This window comes from Sorex fumeus, unplaced genomic scaffold, assembly GCF_029834395.1.
Source record: "Sorex fumeus unplaced genomic scaffold, SorFum_2.1 ptg000043l, whole genome shotgun sequence".
Taxonomy (NCBI): Eukaryota; Metazoa; Chordata; class Mammalia; order Eulipotyphla; family Soricidae; genus Sorex; species Sorex fumeus.
Genome location: NW_026606100.1, coordinates 6,023,510 through 6,043,952, shown reverse-complemented (window position 1 = coordinate 6,043,952; position 20,443 = coordinate 6,023,510). Strand labels below are relative to the sequence as shown.

The window sequence follows — 20,443 nt, the reverse complement described above, 5'->3', positions numbered from 1 at the left end:
GCTCACAGCTTGCCCTGGGTCCATCCAGTCCCTTGTTGGGACCCTGCTTTTGGGGTGCGAGGAATTAAGGATAACTGACTTTAAGTTGAGTAAATATGACAGATACCCAGGAGTGAATATTATTCGGAGTCAATTAACTCCCAAGCTGCAAAAGCATAGCATTAACTGTCTTCCTGTGTCTATACAAAAAGGACATTGCTCTGAAGTAAATTATGCAAAAGGACATAAGGGAAGGAGGAAAGCAGTAATTCACTTACAAATACAAATCAACAGTCTGATTTGGAGATAAAGGTGATTAACTGGTTGGGCAGAGGTTAAAGATAAACACACAGGTCTGCTCCATGGCTTGGAAGCCAGCAGCACATGCTGGGGGAAAATGCAGCAGAGATAGAGAAGGGAACACCAAGTAAAGGGTGTTTGGAGGACTTGCTCAGGAGGCAAGACGTGTGCTGAAAGTAGACTATAGACTGAACACGATGGCCACTCAGTACCTCTAATGCAAACCACAACACCCTAAAGGAAAGAGAGAGCAAAAGGGAATGCTCTCATAGAGGTGGGGCAGGGGGGGGGGGTTGGGGGGGTGAGAGGGCAACTGGGTTCATTGGTGGTGGAGAATGGGCACTGGTGGAAGGATTAGTACTTGATCATTGTATAACTGAAACCCAAACATGACAGTTTGTAAATCTACAACTGTACCTCATGGTGTCTCACTAATTAAAAAAAAATTTTAAAAATAAAAAATAATCACATAGGCGCGTACAGGGTGGTAGGGCTGGAGCGATAGCACAGCGGTAGGGCGTTTGCCTTACACGCAGCCAACATGGCCGATCCGAGTTCGATTCCTCCGCCCCTCTCGGAGAGCCCGGCAAGCTACCGAGAGTATTCGATATGCCAGACACAGTAACAACAAAGTCTCCAATGGAGACGTTACTGGGCCCGCTTGAGCAAATCGATGATCAACGGGAGGGCCTTTACTTTACTTACTAATCACACAGGAATGGGAGTGCCTAGGGAGCACTGTGATGGGTGTAACCCAGTACACCTACTGCGGCCCAGAAGAAACTACAAACCAATGTTATCCTACTGTTGTGTCTAATATGTTTGTGTTTATGGTGGTGGGGATGGTGTGAGGGGGGGTGAGGGGGATCAAACCTTGGGTTTCAAGTGTGCATTGAATTTTGATTGGAAACTTGCTGTGTCCGAGGCACTGTATGCCAAAGGCAGAGTTGTGGACATTGACTGATTTCCATGAGCAGAACCACAAATATGTCATCTGTTTATTGAAGCAAAGTTAAGACAGCATCCTTTTCTTTTGCCTCATTATAGTGAGATTTTTGACTGAGAAACCTAAAATTACTCTCATTTGGAAGATAAAGTATATTGATTGTAAAAATTCCTCATCATAAAAGCCAGAAGAAAAAAATATCTTCTAGTCCATGATCTGGAAACAACTGTTAGCATTTTGGCCTAAAGTTTCTATTCTTGTTTTCTGTGTATACAGATAATTAGTTTTGAAAAATTATAATCATTTTCAAAATAATACTGTTTTCACTTAGCAATACATAATGAACATTTTCTTCAAATCATTAAATGCTGTCATGCAAAATGGTGAGGATTGCTCCTTTGTGTTAATGGATAATTGTAAACAGTTTGTTTTCAACAATAAATTAATCTTCTCATCAATAAAATGTCAGGAGTTTTTAGATAAAATTTTGAATGTGCACATAATTATTTTTTTGTAATGTGGAACTAATATATCAAAAGGGTAATGGAGTTTAGAAATATGTATTTCTAATATTTCCCCATGGAAAGATTGTACCAATTTACATTCTCATTGGTACTATGTAAGTGCTTGTATTCTTGCCAATGTTGGGCATTGCCACGTGACTAAAATTCAAACTAAAGAAGTCTGGTATGCATTAATTTGAAAGAAACCATGACTCAAGTTTCTTTATGCATAGAGTATGTTTAGCAGATTGCTCTGAGTATAATTATGGGTTTCTTTATAGTATTACAGAAACCCTTTTATTAAATTTTACATTCACCACTTTATTCTAGGTTCTTAAACAGTGCTGAAGTTTCCAAGTCTTTTTATGTTTCATGCTGTTAAATATATGATTTGGGAAGAACTCTGTTGTGTGTGTGTGTGTGTGTGTGTGTGTGTGTGTGTGTGTGTGTATTTTGGATGATGGAATGTAAGAGCGAGACAGAACTTGAGTGACTGGTAGCACACTTCCTTCTTACAGATTGGTACCTCTCCACAATCTTGTTTTGTTTGGGGCCACACCCAGCTTACTCCTGACTCTGAACTCTCGGGTCACTCAGAGAGGTTTGGGGGGCCACAGGGGGTGCTAGGGATTGAACCTGGGTCACCCTTGTGCAAGGTGAGCACCTGCTATACTGTGTTCGGTGCGAGCGATAGCACAGCAGTAGGGTGTTTGCCTTGCTCGCAGCCAGTCTGGCAGGGCCGGGTTCGATTCCTCCGCGCCTCCCGGAGAGACCAGCAAGCTACCGAGAGTATCTCGCCCGAACGGCAAAGCCTGGCAAGCTCCCTGTGATGTATTCGATATGCCAAACGCAGTAACAAGAAGTCTCAAAATGGAGACGTTACTGGGTCCCCTCGAGCAAATCGATGAACAACGGGAGGACAGTGCTACAGTTCGGCCCTTCACAATCATTTTATCTGTTGCAATGACATTGAGAGTAGCCTAGCAAAAGGTGAGGGGTTGGTGGGAAGTGGGTGCTAGAGGCTTTTGCAACTGGAAATGGGTTCTGCTATATCTATCTGACTCACCTTGAGAACTCCTAAAGCTTTATCTTCCATCGAACTTATTTAACTACATCTTTCTAAACCTCCACATCTACTTATTTGTGAGTAAGGTGCTTATTTATCCTAAGAAGTCTTTTCTACCTCTTAAAAGTAAATGTTTCTGTGAATATAGTAGCAAAGATTTGTATCTGTTATCAACCAGATGTAGCTCTGGAGAAGGGAAGGCTAGCCCACAGCACAATTTAAAAGAAAAACCCACCAGATCTCAGTCAGACTTGTAGAGGACCTCAGGCAACTTGACTGGAATTAGAATTTATGTACAACCAAAAATATTGGAGCAAAATGGGGGTTTCATTTGTTCATGAAACGGAAAATGAAGTATTTCTGTTGATTATATAATTCTCTTTTCAACTTGTTATTTCACGTAAGAATTCTGTTCACAGAAGGTGGGAAAAGCCATTCAATTCTGCTGTTCCCTCTTCATTATTACCCAGATTCTCATTAGTTGGCACCCTGAGAGCTGTTCAGCTGTCCACACAGCAGCAGTTGCTGAGTCAGACCCAGACCCCAAGGAGTTCATGTGGCTCTTTGGTGCCTCATTTAGAAAGAAACACTGGTGTTAGGGGGAGTCTAGCTTCTTTGGAAAGTCTCAAAGCTCTGTGGCTTGGTTGTTTGAGGAGGTAGATTTTCTCCTGTCTGCCTCCCTCAGCTTTTTAAATTTTGTTTTGTTTTGTTTTTTTAAACTAGTGGGAAATTTATTCTGAGGAATTGTAACCCCCCTGCCCCCGATCTTTGCTCATTTGTGCAATTTAGTTCACTGTGTTCTTTTGAAATTTACTGCATAAATGCTCCACAGACTGTTCTAGTTTTCTGCGGAAAAAGAAAATTTAAGAAACAAGCTTTGTTTCAAAGTTATCGACCACCAATAACAATTTTCAGTATTTTCACCACAGGATTTTGGAATACAGTTTCATTTCACAGTTTAAACTTCGACCAGATTGCCAGTTTTGGTTTGTGTATGAAAATAATTTTAGCCAAAAATGCCATTGGATTTATATATCTTTAATTTTATTTTTAAATTTTATTTTTTAATTGAATCACTGTGAGAGACAGTTACAAAGCTTTCATGTTTGAGTTTCAGGCATACCAGGATCAAACACTCATCCCTCCAATATCTTTAATTTTAAAATATTCATCTATCATTGACTTATCAGTGAAACTGGAGAACCTGAAGATTCTAGAACCTTCCAGCTAAAGTTTTGGTTTTTGGTTTGGGGCCTCACCAGGCAGTGATCTGGGCTACTCCAGGCTCTGTGCTCACTAAATATCCCTGCCCAGAAGTGGTAACTGCACTCACTTCTCTCCATTAAAGCAGATTCCCTTCAGCCTGGAACTTGACCTCTATCCATCTTGAGGCCTATGAGCCTAATTGATTCTCTCCTGTTGTAGTATTCCTTCGTATATCCCATTCTATTTATGTATGATGGATATACAGGTGGTTAAACAGCTTGCAATTAGTGCAAATACAGATTGCCTTTGATATGTTGCCTTACTTTATGGGTACAAGAATTTCTTTAGGAAATAGTGCCTTTTATTTTATTTATTCTTTTATTTATTTATTTTTGAAAAGGACCATTTCACTTACCCTGTTATTATTGTCATTATCATTACTATTGGGCTGGAGTGATAGCACAGCAGGTAGGGTGTTTGCCTTGCAAGCGGCCAACAAGGCCGACCCAAGTTCGATTCCTCTGCCCCTCTCGGAGAGCCCAGCAAGCTACCAAGAGTATCTCGCCTGCACGGCAAAGCCTGGCAAGTTACCCGTGATATATTCGATATGACAAACATAGTAACAAGTGTCACTATGGAGACGTTACTGGGCCCACTCGAGCAAATCGATGGACAACAGGAGGACAGTGACAGTGATCATTACTATTATTACATATTTTTGGCCATATCCAGTGGGCTTAGGGCTCTAAGCGTCACTCCTGTTGGTGCTTGGCAGTGCCAGGGATCAAACCTAGCCTTTGCTCTCATCCAAGTGCTGGCCAGGAAACTCCTGACTGGAGTCTGGGTATTATGTCTTGGTGGGTTTTAGCATAAGTGTCTCTATTTTGGTCCCTCTCTCCCTCTCTCCCCTCCCCTTCATGCCCCTTATCCCCCCAACCCAAGGCAGAAATATTAAAGATGCTGTTCCAACCACTGCTAGTAGCAGACCAGGGAGACTCAGTAAATTCAGGATTCCCAGTCTTTCACTGATGTAAGGATGAACTTAGTTACGTGTTCAGAGACTTGAGATCATTAGGAAAGGATGCACTTCCTTTTATTGACTACCTTATTGTTTCTTTTTTCTTCTGGGAAGATACTTAGTGGTACTGGGGTGTCCAGGTGCCACTCCCTCTGATACTCAGGTAACCTGGCAGTGGCTCAGAGCTTGGACCAAGTATGCTAGGGATGCTGTGTAGTGCTGGGGTTTTATAACAGTAGAACCTGTTTTGATGGGCCAGAGTGATAGAACAGTTGATAGGGTGCTTGCCTGGGTTCAATCCCCATTATCCCATATGGCCCCCGAGTGTCTCCAGGCCTAATTCCTGAGCCCAGAGCCAGAGTAACTCCTGAACATCACCCTGGTGTGGCCCAAAAACAAACAACCAAAAAAAAAAAAACTGTTTTGAGTGACGAGGTCACTTGTTTGTGAATATCTTACGAAGTTTGAACTCTTCTGCAATATTTGAAAATCCTAGAACTAGACGTTTGGGTTAAATAAAACTTTATTTAACATAAAAGTATATCCTGTAAAAGTGTTAAGCTGTGAGTAGAAGAACATTTTTCGGTATGTGAATAATGAACATAGGCAAGTGAAAGCAGTTTCTGCCACCACCTTATTCTCTGTTCCCTGACTCTGACTGTTTGGGTGGTGTTGGGGTTGAGCCCAGGGTTTGCATGCAAGGCGAGAACTCTGCCATTGCTGAGTCCCCAGTTCCCCCCCTCTTTTAAAAACAAAAACAAAAACAACTTCACTTCAAAAACTGTATGTTTTCCTCACTGTTTTGTTCAATTGTGAACAAAAGCTTTTATTTTATTTCATTTTATTTATTTATTTAGGTTCTTTTTGGGTAAAACCTAGTGATGCTCAGAGTTAAAACCTAGTGATGCACTCGGGAATTACTCCTGGCAGTACTGGGGGACCATATGGGTTGTTGGGGATCGAACTTGGGTCAGCCGCATGCAAGGCAAACACCCTACCCACTGTGCTATCGCTCAGGCCCAAACAAAAGCTTTTGAATGACTAAAAACTGAGCAGGAGTTAAGAGCAGGAAGAAGAAACCAGGAGTTTTGTTTGTTTGTTTTAATTTTTATTAGTGAAACACCATGAGGTATAGTTGTAGATTTACAAATTTTTGTGTTTGGGTTTCAATTATACAATGATCAGGTACCCATCCCTCCACCAGTGCATTTTCCATCACCACGGATCCCAGTATTCCTCCCCCCTCACTCCCCCCTCCCCCCTCCCCCCCCCCCTGTCTCACCCTGCCTCTGTGGCAGGGGATTCCCTTTTCTTCTCTCTCTCCTTTTGGGTGCTGTGGTTTGCAAAAGAGAAACCAGGAGTTTTAATAGCTTATGAGTGTTCAGTTGTCCTCTGTGGCAGTTTAAAAAGGGAGACCTTGGGGCCAGCCCATGAGTTAGTGATAGATCCCTGGGCATGCACACATACACACACACACATGCATGCTCACATGCGTACACACGCATACATGTATATGCACATCAAAAAGCCAAACCAACCAAACAAAAAAAAAATCACATAACTCCTCCCTAGTTTCCCTCTCCTATACACACACCCCCATTCAGTTGTCCATTAAATCATAGGCTTTGAGGGGATTTTCACCCCCAAGTGCAGCATTTCCAGAGCAGAATTGGGTTCTCTTATTTAAGCATAGATTTTTCTGTATAATCTATGTTAAGTTGTTTCCTGTTTTCCATAATTACCAAGTGCCTATTTTTCTAATTCTAACTGAAAAATTCTAAGTGTAGTTTTTTTTTTTCATTCCATCCTTTGGATCACTAGCCTCTAACTATAAGACCTGCTTATTCAGCCATACCCTACAATATTAACACAGAGTTTGGCCTTCTAGATCTTTTTTGCAGGCTCACTTAATTATGAACATAAAGATCTTCCTCCTTTCTGGGAGAATGAGATGAGTAACTAATTTTCACTTGTCATTCATAAGACGATGGAATATTTCTTCAAGCAGCTGGTATAGATTTTTAATGGCTGCCTAATAGTCTATGGTTTGGATTCTTTTATTTTTGGAGGTGGGGAGCAGTGTTTGGGCAACACCCTGTTATTCTCAGGGGTTACTCCTGGCTCTACACTCAGGAATTATTCCTGGGGGGTGGGGGTCCAGGGACCATATGGAATATCAGGGGTCAAACCCAGATTGGCTGTGTGCAGGCCAAGTGCCTTAACTGCTGTACTGTTTGTCCAGCTCTAGACTCATTCTTTATTAGATAGTCTCCTTTTTTTTTATTTTATCTTTTTTATTTGTGACACACATGGCATTGCTCAGGTGTTACTCCTGACTTTGCATTCAGAAATTACTCTTGGTGGTGCTCAGGGGACCATATGGGATGCCAGGGATGGAACTCAGATTGGCAGCATGCAAGGCAAACACCCAACCTGACCTGACAATTTCCCTCTTGAGGGGATTCGCTTTGCTTTGATTTTGTTCTTGTTTTTAATTTGGTCACTTTATTTTTTTTTTCATTTTTTATAATTTTATTTATTGAATCACTGTGAGAGCAGTTACAAAGCTTTCGGGTCTAAGTCTCGGTCATACAGTGAAACACCCGTACCTTCACCAATGCCCACTCTCCACCCCCAACAACCCCAGTATACCCCTATCCCACACTCTCCCCCTACCTGTGGGGCAGATGATTTCCACATTACTCTCTCTCTACTTTGATCACATTCAATATTTTGACACCAGGCCCACCATTATTATTTGAGATTTTACTCCAACACTCAGATCTGCTGAAAAGGCAACAGTAGACAATTTGTGTTCTATTGCTGGTTATGAATAACGTATGCTGTAGCGTGGCTGCAGCAGTGGCCACGTGATTTTGAAATTTTGAAATTTTAACACTTAAATCTGGAGGGATTTATGCCAAAACCTGCTGGGTTCCAAGATTTGCTCCTGGTCTCTGGGATCATGGCCGTTAAGCAACTTGATCAGGAACCAGAAAGACTGTTCATGGGCGATAACTTGGGGTCTCGTTGGGGTGGGGAGGACAGGCCCGACTCCACCCCCATCCCGTGAGGCCCAAAATGTCTCGTCACTGCTGGCCCAAACCTGACTGTCCAATGGCCTCTGGAGGATACGGCCACAGAGCCGCCAAGGGGGAGCAGGCGGAGGGATAACACCCTTTCCCCCCTGGGGTGGCCAGGTGACAGTAACCAATTGTGGGGTCTGGACGCATTTCTGCCAAAAGCTGCTGGGTTTCGAGATTTGTTTCTGAGTCTCTGGGATCATGGCCGTTAAGCAGCTTGATCAGGAGCCAGAGAGGCCGTTCGTGGGTGATGACTTGGGGTCTCATTGGGGTAGGGAAGAGAAAACTGGCTCCATCCCCATCCCGTGAGGCCCTGCATGTCTTGTCACTGCAAGCCCAAACCTGACTGTCCAGTGGCCTCTGGAGGATGTTAGCCACTGGGCCGCCAGGGGAAATAGGCCAAGGCACGAAACCTATTCCCACCTGGGTTGGCCCAGCACTGGTAACCTATTGCGGGGATCGGACGCATTTCTGCCAAAAGCCACTGGGTTTCGAGATTTGTTTCTGAGTCTCTGGGATCATGGCCGTTAAGCAGTTAAATCAGGAACCAGAGAGGCCATGCCTCCAATTATATAGCTGAGCTGGAGGTGGTTTGTGGGTGTGTTTCCCACATACCTAACTTTTGGCCATTTACTTTCTTAGTAAACTTTGCCCCAAGTTTTTGGGGTCTGGCCAAATGCACAGCAGCAATTTTGGGGTATCTGGAAGTCTGAAGATGCCATCAGGCTGCTGATGCACTCGCCTCACAGGTACAGATTGACCTGCTGGCGGCACCATACCCCTAATTTGGTCACTTTAAAGGTTGCTGCAAGAATATCATTATACCTTTCTTTGTGTGTGTGTGTGTGTGTGTGTGTGTGTGTGTGTGTGTGTGTGTGTTTATTAGTGAAATACTATGAGGTACAGTTGTAGACTTACAAATTTTTGTGCTTGGGTTTCAGTTATGCAATGATCGAGTACCCATCCCTCCACGAGTACCTTTCTCCACCACCAGTGATCCCAGTATCCCTCCCACCATCTCTCTTTCCCCCGCCTATCCCACCCTGCCTCTGTGGCAGGGCATTCCCTTTTGTTCTCTCTCTCCTTTTGGGTGTTGTGGTTTGAAAAAGAGGCATTGAGTGGCAATCATGTTCAGTCTATAGTCTACTTTCAGCATGCATCTCTCATCCTGGGAGGATCCTCCAAACACCCTTTACCTTTCTTTGAGTACTGGTGCTTTTTTAGGATATGGTGCAGGAGAAGGTATTAACTAGGTTAAAAACATATGTATGTTTTTAATCTTTATAGCTGTGCCAGTGCCTTTCCAAAACAGCTTTCTTAGCAGTGGCCCAGAGAGTCCTTCGTGCTACCCAGCAGCATTTGTCTTTCCTCTTTTGATGAAAGTGGGTTTCTGCTATATCAGATTGTGCACCTGGCACCATTTGATTGTGTTTTCATTTTGTTTTTCTTTACCATTAAACGAATTACAAAACATGAATTACAAAATGATTCATAATTGTATTTTGGGCCTGCAGTGCTCCAACTCCAGTCCCTCCACCAGTGTGCACTCTCCTCCACCAGTGTACCCCGTTTCCCTTCCCCCTTTCTTCCTGTGTTGTGTGTTTCTTATGGAACCCATAGCAAGTGTATAGGAGAAGAACAGGAGACCGTTCCACTGTAGTGCCTCTAAGTTCCAGGAATTGAGATCAAGGAGATGGAGACCATCAGTGAGTGGTTACTGTTACTGGAAGCAGTTGTTCTGACGTGGAACAAGGGCCTCGCTTTACCTGTTGCCTAGAGTGGGCTGTGCTGACAGTGAGTGTTAGAGCGTGGACCAAGAAAATGTCATCTAAGTGCTGAATTGACAAATAGAGATGTCTGTTACCAGTTTTCTGTTATCTCTTGCCAGGACAAGCAAGCTTTCCAACCTGCACCAGATTGTGTGGGATCTGTTCTGCAAAGTTCGGCAAAGATAATAGGATGTTTCATAACTTGATGGAATGTGTTAAGTTTAATCATTTGAGAGTGTTTGGGATTTGTTCTTTCCATAGTATCAAGAGTAATTATTTCCCCTCAAATATAGAATAAGCTGGTTTGGATCACAGCTAAAACAGTAACAGTGAAGCATAGGGGAGAAGATTCTGGGTAAAGGGATGGCTTCCTGTCCTGGTCTCCTCTCTCCACCCTCCCCTGACATTCTCACATGAATAAATAATAGGGGCACCTGTCACTATCACTATCACTGTCACCCCGTTGTTCATCATTTGCTCAAGTGGGCACCAGTAGCGTCTCCATTCATCCCTGTCACGTGCTAGTGTAGTCTGATGGCATATTGGGGGATCTTTCAGGGTCAGGGGAATGAGGACCATGATTGTTACTGTTTTTGGCATATTGAGTACGCCACGGGTAGCTTGCCAGGCTCTGCCATGTGGGCAGGATACTCTCTGTAGCCTGCCGGGTTCTCTGAGAGTGAGAACTAGATAATAAGAGGTTGCTTACTATCTAGTCACTTCCGGGAGCTTGGTTTTATAGTCTCCGGATCTTGGCCGTTGATGGGGTTACACAGCAGTTGGTGGGTGTAACTGTCTAGCTACTGGAAGGTGGGGGATCTGGGTGGAGGAGGCACAGTCCCGAACCGAGCAGGCTTGGAGATCTCAGCCCCAGATCCCACACATCTGGGTTCCTCTGCCAGTTCCTTCATGCATGAGGCCCGTCCTAGTGTGTGGAGAGTGGTCTCAGCATGGCTGTGGCTGGGTCCCGGAGGTCTTCAGCTTCCAGGGCTCTGCTCAGGGTGGGGAGGGAAACTCAACCCGCCCCTCTCCCATGAGCTCTGGTGAGGACAGCCAGATGCGGGGGCAGGAGACTCTGTGTTGTTCTCTTCCGGGAGCTTCTTCTAGGGCCACCTAGAGAAAAAAGAATCTTCCAGAAGTCCCAATTATGTTGCTGGCAATGAGACCTAGCAGCTTAATACACAACAGTGAAGTCAACATTTGTGGCCCAGCACCTGTCTGTTGACCAGAGATAGAAATTGCAGAAGTCTGAAAGGGCATACGTGAATGTTTTCCAGGACTGAATGATAAGTGTTTTTTTTTTTTATTTTTTGCTTTTTGGGTTACACCTGGCGATGCACAGGGGTTACTCCTGGATCTGCACTCAGGAGTTACTCCTGGCGGTGCTCGGGGGACCATATGGGATGCTGGGAATCGATCCTGGGTCGGCCCCGTGCAAGGCAAACGCCCTACCCGCTGTGCTATCGCTCCAGCCCTGATAAGTGTTTTAGAAGAAGCCACTTTAGTTCCTTGAGTTAAATATTAAAAACCCAGTTTTAATATTAATTTTAACTTTAGCCTTTGCAGTTCACTGAAAGAAATGTAAGGGAAACTCTCCAAGTTTTGGGTTCTCATTTGGGTTTACTCTGTGTTTTTTGGAGGGAAAGTGGGGGGGATCATTTTGAAAGTATAAAATTTCCAGATCACCACTAAATTAAATCAGTCTATTCTGGTCTAAATTAAGCCCAGCCCATTGTCTTGAAATTTTTTTTTAAATGTTTGAGATTCATTTTTTTATAGACACACTTCTCCAGGGAACCACAAAGAATATTCAAGGGGTGGCAGGGAATACACATGTCCTGTCTTATACCTGAGCTAGGTGGGTATTCAGGAGAGAAGACTAAAAATTAGAGTGTCCAAAGACAGAACTGAATTTTGTACTTCTAAGTGGTTCATTTGAGATGGAGAGTGTCTTTTGTTGACTGAAGAAAAACAGAGCACAAACTGTTTCTTTCATTTACTTTTCTTTTTTTTTTTTCCCTTTATTTTATTTTATTTTTTTTAAAGTTGTAGATTTACAATTTTTTGTGCTTTGGTTTCAATTATACAATGATCAGATACCCATCCCTCCACCAGTGCCCATTTTCCACCACCATGGATAATATCCCTCCCACCCCCATCCCCCCATCCCCCCTGTCTCTGTGGCAGGGCAATCCCCTGTGTTCTCTCTCTCCTTTTGGGTGTTGTGGTCTGCAAAAGAGGCATTGAGTGGCAAACATGTTCAGTCCATAGTCTACTTTCGACATGCATCTCCCCTCCTGGGAGGATCCTCCAAACATCCTTTATTTGGTGCTCCCTTCTCTATCTGAACTGCCCTTTCCTCTAGGATACCCGGCTGGCCTCTAAGTTATGGAGTAATCCTCCTGGTGCTGATCTCAGCTATTCTTGGGTATTAATCTCATACTTTGTTACTTTATATCCCCCAGATGAATGCAATCTTTCTATGTCTATCCCTCTCTTTCTGACTCATTTCGCTTAGCATGATACTTTCCGTATTGTACCACTTGTATGTAAATTTCATGACTTCATCTTTTCTAAGAGCTACATAGTACTCCATTGTGTAGATGTACCAAAGTTTCTTTAACCAGTCATCTGTTCTTGGGCATTCAGGTTTCTTCCAGTTTCTGGCTATTGTAAAGAGTGCTGCAATGAACAAACAAGTGCAGATGTCACTTCGACTATACATTTTTGCCTCTCTGGGATATATTCCCAGGAGTGGTATTGCTGGGTCAAATGGGAGCTCAATTTCTAATTTTTTGAGAATCGTCCATACTGTTTTCCAGAAGGGCTGAACCAGTGGACATTCCCACCAACAGTGAAGGAGTGTCCCTTTCTCGCCACATCCACGCCAGCATCGGTTGCTTTTGTTCTTTTGAATGTGGGCCAGTCTCTGAGGTGTCAGATGGTATCTCATTGTGGTTTTGATCTGCATCTCCCTGATGATTAATGATGTAGAGCATTTTCTCATGTGCTTTTTTTGCCATTCGGATTTCTTCTTTGAGAAAGTTTCTGTTCATTTCATTGCCCCATTTTTGGATGGGGTTGGATGTTTTCTTCTTGTGGAGTTTAACCAGTATTTTGTATATCCTGGATATCAGCCCCTTGTCAGATGTGTATTCGGTGAATATCCTTTCCCATTCTGTAGACTGTCTTTGTATTTTAGTCACTGTTTCTTTGGAGGTGCAGAAGCTTCTTAGTTTAAGATAGTCCCATTTATCTATCTCTGTTTTCACTTGCTTGGCCAGTGGCGTGGCATCTTTGAAGATACCATTAGCTTCTATGTCATGGAGAGTTTTGCCAACTTTATCTTCAATGTACCTTATGGTTTCTGGTCTGATGTTGAGGTCTTTAATCCATTTTGATCTTACTTTTGTACATGGTGTTAGGCAGAGTTCTGAGCCTGTTTTTTTGCATGTAGCCGTCCAGTGATGCCAACACAATTTATTAAAGAGGCTTTCCTTACTCCACTTCACATTACTTGCACCCTTATCAAAGATTAGATGAGCATATGATTGAGGAGAGATGTCAGTGTATTCAACCCTGTTCCATTGGTCTGCAGTTCTGCCTTTGTTCCAGTACCATGCTGTTTTAATTATTACTGCTTTGTAGTACAGTTTGAAGTTCGGGAGGTTGATTCCTCCCATTTTCTTTTTCCCAAGAATTGCTTTAGCTATTCGTGGGGGCTTATTGTTCCATATAAATTTCAAGAGTGTTTGCTCCATTTCTTTGAAGAAAGTCATGGGTATCCTTATAGGGATTGCATTGAATTTATACAATGCTTTCGGTAGTATTGCCATTTTGACAATGTTAAGTCTCCCGACCCATGAGCAGGGTATATCTTTCCATTTCCTCATGTCCTCTTTTATTTCCTGAAGTAGCGTTTTGTAGTTTTCTTTGTACAGGTCCTTTACTTCCTTAGTTAAGCTGATTCCTAGGTACTTGATTTTCTGGGGCACAATTGTGAATGGGATTGTTTTTTTCATGTTGCTTTCTTCTCTCTCACTGTTTGCGTATAGGAAAGCCATGGACTTTTGGGTATTGATTTTATAACCTGCAACTTTACTATACGAGTCTATTGTTTCTAGGAGTTTTTTGGTGGAAGTTATTGGGTTCTCTAAGTAGAGTATCATATCATCTGCGAATAGTGAGAGCTTGATTTCTTCCTTTCCTACCTGAATGTGCTATCGCTCCAGCCCTAAAGTAAAGGCCCTCCCGTTGATCGTCGATTTGCTCGAGCGGGCCCAGTAACGTCTCCATTGGAGACTTTGTTGTTACTGTGTCTGGCATATCGAATACTCTCGGTAGCTTGCCGGGCTCTCCGAGAGGGGCGGAGAGCCCGGAGCGATAGCACAGCGGGTAGGGCGTCAGCCTTACAAGCGGCCAACATGGTTGACCCGAGTTCGATTCCTCCGCCCCTCTCGGAGAGCCCGGCAAGCTACCGAGAGTATTCGATATGCCAGACACAGTAACAACAGTCTCCAATGGAGACGTTACTGGGCCCGCTCGAGCAAATCGACGATCAACGGGAGGGCCTTTACCTTTTTACCTTTACCTACCTGAATGCCCTTAATATCTTTTTCCTGCCTAATCGCTATTGCAAGTACTTCCAGTACTATATTGAACAGCAGTGGAGAGAGTGGGCATCCCTGTCTCGTCCCTGATCTTAGAGGGAAGGCTCTCAGTTTTTCCCCATTGAGGATGATGCTTGCTGTAGGCTTGTGGTAGATGGCTTTAATTATGTTGAGGAAGGTCCCCTCTATACCCATTTTGGGTAGGGTTTTCATCATAAAGGGGTGCTGGATCTTATCAAATGCTTTCTCTGCATCTATTGATATGATCATATGCTTTTTATCTTTTCTTTTGTTGATATGGTGGATTATGTTGATTGATTTCCGAATGTTAAACCATCCTTGCATCCCTGGGATGAATCCTACTTGGTCATGGTGTATGATCTTTTTGATGAGTAGTTGGATTCTATTTGCTAGTAGTTTGTTGAGGATCTTTGCATCTGTGTTCATCAGGGATATCGGCCTGTAATTCTCTTTCTTTGTGGTATCTCTGTCTGCTTTTGGTATCAGTGTGATATTTGCTTCGTAGAAACTGTTCGGAAGTGTTTTTGATATTTCAATTTCGTGGAAAAGCTTAAAGAGCATCGGGAGTAAGTCCTCTTTAAAGATTTGGAAGAATTCACTAGTGAATCCATCCGGGCCAGGACTTTTGTGCTTGGGGAGACTTTTTATTACCATTTCAATTTCCTTGATGGTGATAGGTCTGTTCAGGTATTCCAGGTCTTCTTGGTTCAGCCTTGGGAGTCTGTAGGAGTCTAGGAATTTATCCATTTCCTCGAGGTTTTGATGTTCCGTGGCATAAAGCTTCTCAAAGTACTCCCTGAGGATCCTCTGAATTTCTGTGGTTTCTGTTGTAATGACCCCCTTTTCATTTCTGATTCGGTTTATTAGGGTTTTCTCTCTCCCTTTCTTTGTGAGTTTTGCTAGAGGCTTATCGATCTTGTTAATTTTCTCGAAGAACCAGCTTTTGGTTTCATTGATCTTTCGGATTGTTTTTTGGGTTTCCATCTCGTTAATCTCTGCTCTGAGTTTTATTATTTCCTTTCTCCTGTTCGGGTTGTGCTCCTTTTTTTGGTCCTTCTCCAAGCTCTTAAGCTGTGAGGTTTGGTTACTTATGTGTGCTCGCTCCTCCTTCCTGAGGAATGCTTGTAGAGCTATAAACTTTCCTCTTAACACAGACTTTGCTGTGTCCCATAAGTTTTGGTAACTCGTGTTCTCATTTTCATTCGTTTCTAAGAATCTTTTGATTTCCTCTTTGATTTCCTGTCTAATCCACTCGTTGTTCAATAGTGCACTGTTTAATTTCCAGGTGTTTGATTTAGTTTTCTGTTTTTGTGTGTGATTTACTTCTAATTTCAGCGCATTATGGTCTGAGAAGATTGTTGATACAATCTCTACCTTCTTAATTTTATGGAGGCATGTTTTGTGGCTCAGCATGTGGTCTATCTTGGAGAATGTTCCATGTACGCTTGAGAAGAATGTGTATTCAGCTTTTTGTGGATGAAGTGTCCTGTATATATCTACTAAGTCCCTTTCTTCCATTGTTTCCCTCAGATGAAGTATGTCCTTGCTAAGCTTGAGTCTGGTTGATCTATCAAGAGGTGACAAAGCAGTGTTGAAGTCTCCCACTAGTATTGTGTTGCTATTGATGTCTTTTTCCAAATCTATGAGTAGTTGTTTTAAGTACTTTGCTGGTCTCTCATTAGGTGCATATACATTTATTATTGTAAGTTCTTCCTGTTGTACAGATCCTCTGATCAATAAGAAATGGCCTTCACTGTCTCTTATGACCTTCCTCACTCTGAAATCGATGTGGTCTGATATAAGGATGGCTACCCCAGCTTTTTTATGGGAGCTGTTTGCCTGTAGGATTGTTTTCCAGCCTTTGACTCTGAGTCTGTGTTTGCTTTGACTATTGAGATGCGTTTCTTGCAGGCAGCAGAATGTTGGGTTCAATTTTCTAATCCATCCTGCCACTCTATGTCTTTTAATTGGTGCGTTTAGCCCATTGACATTGAGAGAGATTATTGTTATGGGATTTTGTCCCATTGTTCTGTTAAAATTTGGTGTATTTGAGGGGCCTTTCTTGCCTTAAAGTAGCCCATTTAGTTGTTCTTGTAACCATGGTTTTGAGTCTATGAAGTTCCTGAACTGTTGTTTGTCTGTGAAACTGTGTGTTGTTCCTTCTATTATGAATGAGAGTCTTACTGGGAAAAGTATTTTTGGGGAGGCATTTATTTCATTGAGTTTTTTTACTATGTCCCACCACTGTTTTCGGGCCATGAGGGTTTCATCAGAAAAATCAGCTGTGAATTTTAAGGATGCTCCTTTGTAAGAGATTTCTTTCTTCGATCTTGCTGCTTTCAGAATTTTGTCTCTGTCTAAGGTTTTGGTCATTTTGATCAGAATGTGTCTTGGGGTATTTTTATTCGGATTTCTTCTAGCTGGTACCCTTCGGGCCTCCTGAATGTGGTCACAAGTTTTCTTCAGCTCTGGAAATGTTGTAGCAATGATTTCTTTGACAGTTTCTTCTTCATCGAGGTTTTCTTCCTGTCCCTCTGGGACTCCAATAATTCTTATGTTACCCCTCTTGGCTTCATCACGATCTTCTCTTGCCATCTGTTCCCGAATTGTGAGTCTCTTTTCCATTTTCTGCTCTTTTCTGGAGAGTCTCTGAACTTCATCTTCGAGCTCACTGATTCTGTTCTCAGCCGCTCTTACTCTGCTGCTGAGGCCTTCCACTGAGCTTTTCAATTCGCCTACGAGATTTTTCAGGTCTGACATTTCTGATTGCATTTTCCTCATTTCTGCCTTCAGATCCTCTTGTCTTCTATTGGCATTGGTTTCCATTGTTTCTTTTAATTCCCTAAGCATCCTAAGTAGCTCCCTTCTGAATTCCTTGTCAGAGAGGTTGTCTAACACTACAGTACTGTTGGTGTCATCTGGGCTAGATTCTTCAATATGAAAGTTTGGTGGGCTTTTGCGTTGCTTTACCATTGTGAGAGGTGTGGTTTAGTCCTTCATGTTCACTGTTACTATTCTGCTTGATATGCAGTGTGAGTTAAGATAGGCTTATGAGTTATTGTCTACTGTGTTTCTAGTGACTGAGCTAAAATAGAGAAGTTTCCATCTAAGAAGTTAGCTTATGGTTCCTATGGCATATGTAGTGGAAAAATATTTCGCGGCCGCGTCAGCGGCCGGGGCTCTGGAAAAAGTCACTGGCACTGGGCGAGGAGTTGGGAACGTCTCCTGTTTGGAATTGGAGCCGTTCAGCTTTGTTGCCCAGAGCTGGGCGTCTGTGCCCGTCCCACGCAGATCAGGGGTTGAAAACCGGCTGTCTAGGGGCTGTTTCTAGCTGCGCGTGCCCAGAGAGGGACCCAGGCCCTTGGGGGCGGGCTGTACCTGTTGGAATTGGAGCCGTTCAGCTTTGTTGTCCAGAGCTGGGTCTCTGTGCCCGTCCCATGCAGATCAGGGGTTGAAAACCGGCTGTCTAGGGGCTGTTTCTATCATTTACTTTTCTAACTGTTCCTTTTAGAATCCTTTAAGCAAAGGGCTCTGGCCATCATTTCCTTTAGCCCACTTTCTCTCCCTTTCTCCTTCCTGTTCATTCTGTAGAATCATAGAGTCACGTCTTATAAAATCAACTCACAGAGATACAGATTGAGTGTTGTCAGAATGACTATGGAAGCTACTCTGAGCTAGAGACCCACACACTGTCTCCTACCACATAGAACATAGCTTGTTTGTCTTCTGGCATTGGATTCCACTGTTGAGATATTGGTGACTTAGCATTTGGCAGCCTGGGTATAGGCAGTGTGTTAAGTACCAGAATTACGCCCAGGTGAAGGAGATTCTCCAGCCCTGATGAGCTCATGAGAATTGAGATTGGCCATAGGGAATCTAGAGACTTGATTCTTCATCCCACCTCATTTTCTAATTCTCATGTAGATTGTGATTATGCTGAATCATAGGCACAAATGATTGAATTTCGATACGCTGACAGATAACTGTACCCAAAGATGTAGCCACTGCATTTTATAAACTATTCAGACCTTTCTCTGACTGCGTAGATCTCAACAGCCCTCTGTTTTTCTGTCCGCCAGCATTTCCTTGGTTCGGCATGGATATCGGTGGGACGCTGGTTAAACTGGTCTACTTCGAACCAAAGGACATCACAGCTGAGGAGGAACAGGAGGAAGTGGAGAACCTGAAGAGCATCCGGAAGTATTTGACTTCTAATACCGCTTATGGGAAAACGGGGATCCGAGATGTCCACCTGGAACTGAAGAACTTGACCATGTGTGGGCGCACGGGGAACCTGCACTTCATCCGCTTTCCCAGCTGTGCTTTGCACAGGTTCATTCAGATGGGCAGCGAGAAGAACTTCTCCAGCCTTCATACCACCCTCTGTGCCACAGGAGGAGGGGCCTTCAAGTTTGAAGAGGACTTCAGAATGGTATGTCGGGGTTGTCCTTGTCAGAGCAACAGAACCACCTCACAGAGAAAGAAAGCCTCTCACATGCCTAAAATCCCTGCAGCTCATCTGAAGAACTAGACTCTTAGTCTTGGGATGTAGCACAAGCTTGCTTCACTAGAATGTGGCACAAGCTAGTTCCTACTGGGGCTGGAGAGAGAGATAGTATAGCAGGTAAGGTGCTTACCTTGCATGTGGCTGACCCAGGTTCCATCCTTGTCATCCCATATGGTCCCCTGGCAATGTCAGGAGTAAGCCCTGAGCACTGTCACGTGTGACAACTCCCCCCTCCCCCCAAAAAAAACACCTCCCAAAACAAAAACTAAAAAGCAACAAAAACCCAAGTTCTTACCACTTAGGGTTGTTATGTAAAGGATTAATTGCTCAAGAGATACTAGATAACAATCATTTTCATTGGACTTCCTTCTGCACAGTATTCTGAAAATAAGATGATGTAAATACTCTTCTGAAGTATTTCAGTTACTTTTCCACAGAATTGAAAAAGCAGTATTAAAAAAAAATCATTTGGGTCATGGAAATGACTCTCAAGGGCTGGAACACATGCTTTGTTCACCTGAGGTGTTTTACAGTTTTATAGGTTCTGCTTCCCAGAGGCCGAGCTCGTGGTGCCAGATGTTGAACTTAGACCCTTGCAGATATGCTACCACTTGAGTTACCACCCCAGCCCAGTTTTCTACTGTTTTTGGGGTTGAGGGGAGGGAAGGTTGGGCCACACCTGGTGGTGGTCAGGGTTTACTCCTGGCTCTGCACTCAGGAATCACTCCTGACAGTGTTTGGGGACCACACGGGATGCCAGGGGTTGAAACTGGGTTGACCACATGCAAGGCAAGCGCCCTACCCATTGTACTATCTCTCCAGCCCCAATCTAGCAAAACTTTAACATCTGTGAGTTCCAGTTTCCTCCATTCTGTCGGACCCATCTGATAGGGGAGAAACTGAGAATAAAGTGAAGAAACGGAGACCATAAATTAGGAAGGTTTGTCAACATAAGTGATTGAACATAGGAGAAGAGAAGGTTACATGATTTGGAGATTAGCTTCACCAGAAAGTTGAAAATATGATGGGTAACTGGCAAAATCCATTTTTCTCATAGGCTCATGTAAATGACTGGCATTTTGTCACAGAGCTGAAATAATCCAGTCTTCAGTATAAAGTCTATCGTTAATGACCAAGTTAGTGAATCTATGCATTATTCATGGCACTAAATACGGTATACATGAAAATTTTGTCTAAAGAAAGGTAACATTGTTCTTTTTTCTCATTGGTTGAGTAAGTAGCATCTATAAGACTAGAGCAGAATACAAGTGAGACTGTTTCTGGTTTGGGCTCCTTTCCCTTCTGTGTCTTCTTTTCCTATTCAGCAATTTGACACCTCCTCTTAAATGATCTGTGGGGGATATTTTTCCCCACCAGAGGGGCCCTAATGACCAAAGAGTTTTGAAACTGAGAAGGTAGAGCATAAAATTAAATT

General features: G+C 43.2%; 1 protein-coding gene across 4 annotated transcripts in view; it reads left to right on the top strand.

The window, feature by feature from the left end:
* Positions 1-20,443, top strand: part of PANK1 (pantothenate kinase 1) — an 81,742-nt gene that overhangs the window by 29,316 nt on the left and 31,983 nt on the right. For all 4 annotated transcript variants that reach the window (XM_056121063.1, XM_056121062.1, XM_056121064.1 and 1 more), the window contains exon 2: positions 18,581-18,933. In XM_056121063.1, the coding sequence (XP_055977038.1) occupies positions 18,581-18,933 (353 nt within the window). The remainder of the gene's footprint in view (positions 1-18,580; positions 18,934-20,443) is intronic.